The sequence below is a fragment of the Musca vetustissima genome, unplaced genomic scaffold, assembly GCF_032173495.1.
Source record: "Musca vetustissima isolate MV318-11 ecotype Yass unplaced genomic scaffold, APGP_CSIRO_Mvet_v1 utg25073, whole genome shotgun sequence".
Lineage (NCBI taxonomy): Eukaryota > Metazoa > Arthropoda > Insecta > Diptera > Muscidae > Musca > Musca vetustissima.
In genome coordinates this window covers 21071-24483 of record NW_026878718.1, presented here as the reverse complement: position 1 = coordinate 24483, position 3413 = coordinate 21071, and the positions used below count along the sequence as shown (strand labels likewise).

The window sequence follows — 3413 nt, the reverse complement described above, 5'->3', positions numbered from 1 at the left end:
AGGAACATAAGTTATACATAGTTGCATTCAGAGTTGGTGAATCAACTTCGCTCAATTCAACAGGTTGTCATTGAAAAAATATTTTTTAAAAAATCCACGCCTTGGGTGGTCATTGAAAAAATATTTTTTAAAAAATCCACGCCTTGGGTGGTCATTGAAAAAATATTTTTTTAAAAAATCCACGCCTTGGGTGGTCATTGAAAAAATATTTTTTTAAAAAATCCACGCCTTGGGTGGTCATTGAAAAAAATATTTTTTAAAAAATCCACGCCTTGGGTGGTCATTGAAAAAATATTTTTTAAAAAATCCACGCCTTGGGTGGTCATTGAAAAAATATTTTTTAAAAAATCCACGCCTTGGGTGGTCATTGAAAAAATATTTTTTTAAAAAATCCACGCCTTGGGTGGTCATTGAAAAAATATTTTTTTTTAAAAAATCCACGCCTTGGCTGGTCATTGGAAAAAATTCTTCGAAATTAGGAAATTCACGCTTTGGTAAGGTCTTTAAAAATATTATTTAATAAATTCATGCCTTGAGAAAGGCCTTAAAACATTCTTTAATAAATCCAGGCCTTCGGAGGGACCTTAAAAATATTCTTTAATAAATGCACGCCTTGGGAAGGCCCTTAAAATTATAATTTAAGAAATCCAGGCCTTAACAAATTCTAGGATTATTCTTGAAAAAAAATATTGTTATCCTTACAAATCCAGGAGCCCTTCAGAAAGAACCTTGTTTTCAAATTCAAATTCGAAAGGCCAATCAATTTTTGTTTCGAAATATCTATATTTGTACATGTGGAAATATCGGCACTGAATAGTATACAATTTTAAAATTTTGTTTTGAAATCACAACATGCATGTTCACGCCGTTATTCTAAGTTTACGAAGCATCACCACCATCTCCTCCACCACCTCCAGACATATGCTGCGTCCTTGTTGTACTTGAAGTCCTTACAGTCATACCGCCATATTGTTGAGGAATGTCTAAATTGTCAACACTACGAGGTGATATACTATCCGAACTCATTTCAAAATCATCATCGTCAAAGCCGCCGTGAAATAGTTCCTTGTTTATGCGTATAGCCTTTTCGCGACGATAACTGGCCATAACATCCGCAGCGGCACCCGTACCAACAGCAGCACCGTTAGCAGTACTGCCACCCGAGTTATAATTTCTTAACGTCATATCCGAATTCCCTCGAGTCGAAGTGTTGGGACATTGTTTTAACTCCTTCATTTCCATGAAAAATCTTTGCAACTGATCGAGAATTTCACGCAAGCCAACATCTGACGACTTTTCACAAATGTCAGATGCGGTTCGTTCATTTGATAAGGATTTTTGTGGATCCTTTGTGGAGATTTTTTGCGGAGTTTTATTATTCATGGTACTACGACACGTACAGGGAGCTAGTAGGACATCATTTTCTGAAGAAGTTGGACTTTGATTTGGTGAGGGCTTTGATTGACGTGGACTCATACGTTTATTGTGTTTCGTTGAATGGTTATTCGATGGCAGGGCAGTTGCCGACATCATTGTCTGATGCTGATAGAACATTTTGTCATATTCCGATTTCATGCAAAGGTAACGAAAGTGGCGAGAATTCTCTTCGCCATAGTGAACAATTTCTGGAAAGGGGGAAAATAAATTACTATACTGTATAAAAAATACTAGGGCAGACCATTGAAGGTCCGGCTGAAGGCCTGAATACAACGTTGTGGATCCATAAAAAATTATTTTTTTTTAAACTCCACGTCTATTGGTCTGTGGGTCCTTGAAAAAATATTATTTTAAAACTCCACGTCTATTGGTCTGTGGGTCCTTGAAAAAATATTATTTTAAAACTCCACGTCTATTGGTCTGTGGGTCCTTGAAAAAATATTATTTTAAAACTCCACGTCTATTGGTCTGTGAGTCCTTGAAAAAATATTCTTTTAAAAATCCACGCCTATTTGGCTGTGGGTCTTTGAAAAAAATATTCTTTTAAAAATCCACGCCTATTTGGCTGTGGGTCTTTGAAAAAAATATTCTTTTAAAAATCCACGCCTATTTGGCTGTGGGTCTTTGAAAAAAAATATTCTTTTAAAAATCCACGCCTATTTGGCTGTGGGTCTTTGAAGGAATATTCTTTTAAAAATCCACGCCTATTTGGCTGTGGGTCCTTGAAAATATATTTTTTTAAAAATTCACGCCTATTTGGCTGTGGGTCTTTGAAAAAATATTCCTTTAAAAATTATTCAGGTTTCCGGCACCCGTACTTACTATTACTCAACTCCATATGTATCTTCTTCAGTTGATCATTGGTGTTCTTCAATTCCCCTTGAAAGCGGTCAATCTTTGAACTCAGTTCACGGAAATTACGATTCAATAATTCCGAAATGGATTTCTAAAAAGAAAATGATAAAGCACACATACATACACACAATAATATTCAATGTAATATCTATTGACCCACATACCCCAATAGCATTCTCCACTGTTTGCCGGATAAGTTGGAAAAACTCCTCTGTATCATCGTCCTTATCCTCATCCTGCTGATGATGGTGATGGGGATGATGCTGTTGTTGATTGGCAGGCTGATGATTATGATGGTGGTGTTGCTGTTGATGACTGCCTGTCGTCACATTACGATACTCCTTGTTAAGTTCATTATACGGCCTATAGGTCTTATTGTCATGATATTGATTGACACCAGTCCCAACATATGAAGACTTCTCATGGCCAATTTCATGACCAGCACGAGATGTTTTCATTTTCGTAGTGTTAAAATCCTTACTAATATCCTCTTTTTCTTTGCTACTACCAGTCTTGTGGGATGTACCACCACCAGTTGGCAGCTTTCCATTATTACGAGCCGTTGTTGTTGTTGCTGTGGTTTTACGTCTCGAAGTATTTAATGCCCCATTACTGGTTAGAGAGGATTGTGGGGCGGCTAGAGCCGGAGTCGTATAATAGGGAGTATTTGAATTAATAATATAACCATGATCATGGACATTGGTTTGATATCCGGGATTTTTGGCATTATTGGCAGATGAGGGTTTTGGTGTCTCAAATTTTGTTCCATAGACTTCTTCAATTGTGCGGCGAGATCTTTGGCGTACCATTACGTTTTTTGTTGAGATAGTAGTTGAGAGAAAATGGATTCGGGTTTCTTCTTTTTATAAAAATATATTTATAAAATATGTTAAAAATTCTATAGAAGTTTTTTCAAAATTTAAAAACTGAATATGAAAGTGATTTTAAATGAACGGAACACCAGACTAGAATAAAAAAATATTTTTTCAAAGTTCTACAGAGGTGTGGATAATTAGAAAAAATATTTTACAAGAAATAATAACTGTATGTCTGACCATATTAAATTGTAAACCAGTGAGCAGAGCAGTATAGTCGGACGGGGCCGACCATACGATACCCTA

At 36.1% G+C, this 3413-nt stretch overlaps 1 protein-coding gene across 1 annotated transcript; it reads right to left on the bottom strand.

Moving 5' to 3' along the window:
• Window positions 1–879: 879 nt before the first annotated feature.
• LOC133323474 (rho GTPase-activating protein gacF) lies at window positions 880–3101 on the bottom strand. The gene is made up of 4 exons (XM_061532398.1): window positions 2457–3101; window positions 2260–2383; window positions 1181–1625; window positions 880–1099 (listed from the first exon to the last, which is right to left on the bottom strand). The coding sequence occupies exons 1-4, from the start codon at window positions 3099–3101 to the stop codon at window positions 880–882; spliced, it is 1434 nt and encodes a 477-aa protein (XP_061388382.1).
• Window positions 3102–3413: the final 312 nt, after the last annotated feature.

Excerpts from the sequence above, each read along its gene's own strand:
- LOC133323474 (XM_061532398.1), bottom strand. The coding sequence starts at position 3,101 with ATGGTACGCCAAAGATCTCGCCGCACAATTGAAGAAGTCTATGGAACA. Across the intron at positions 2,384-2,456 it reads CAGTGGAGAATGCTATTGGG|AAATCCATTTCGGAATTATT; the intron begins GTATGTGGGTCA and ends TTTTCTTTTTAG. Across the intron at positions 1,626-2,259 it reads ACATATGGAGTTGAGTAATA|AAATTGTTCACTATGGCGAA; the intron begins GTAAGTACGGGT and ends CCCCCTTTCCAG.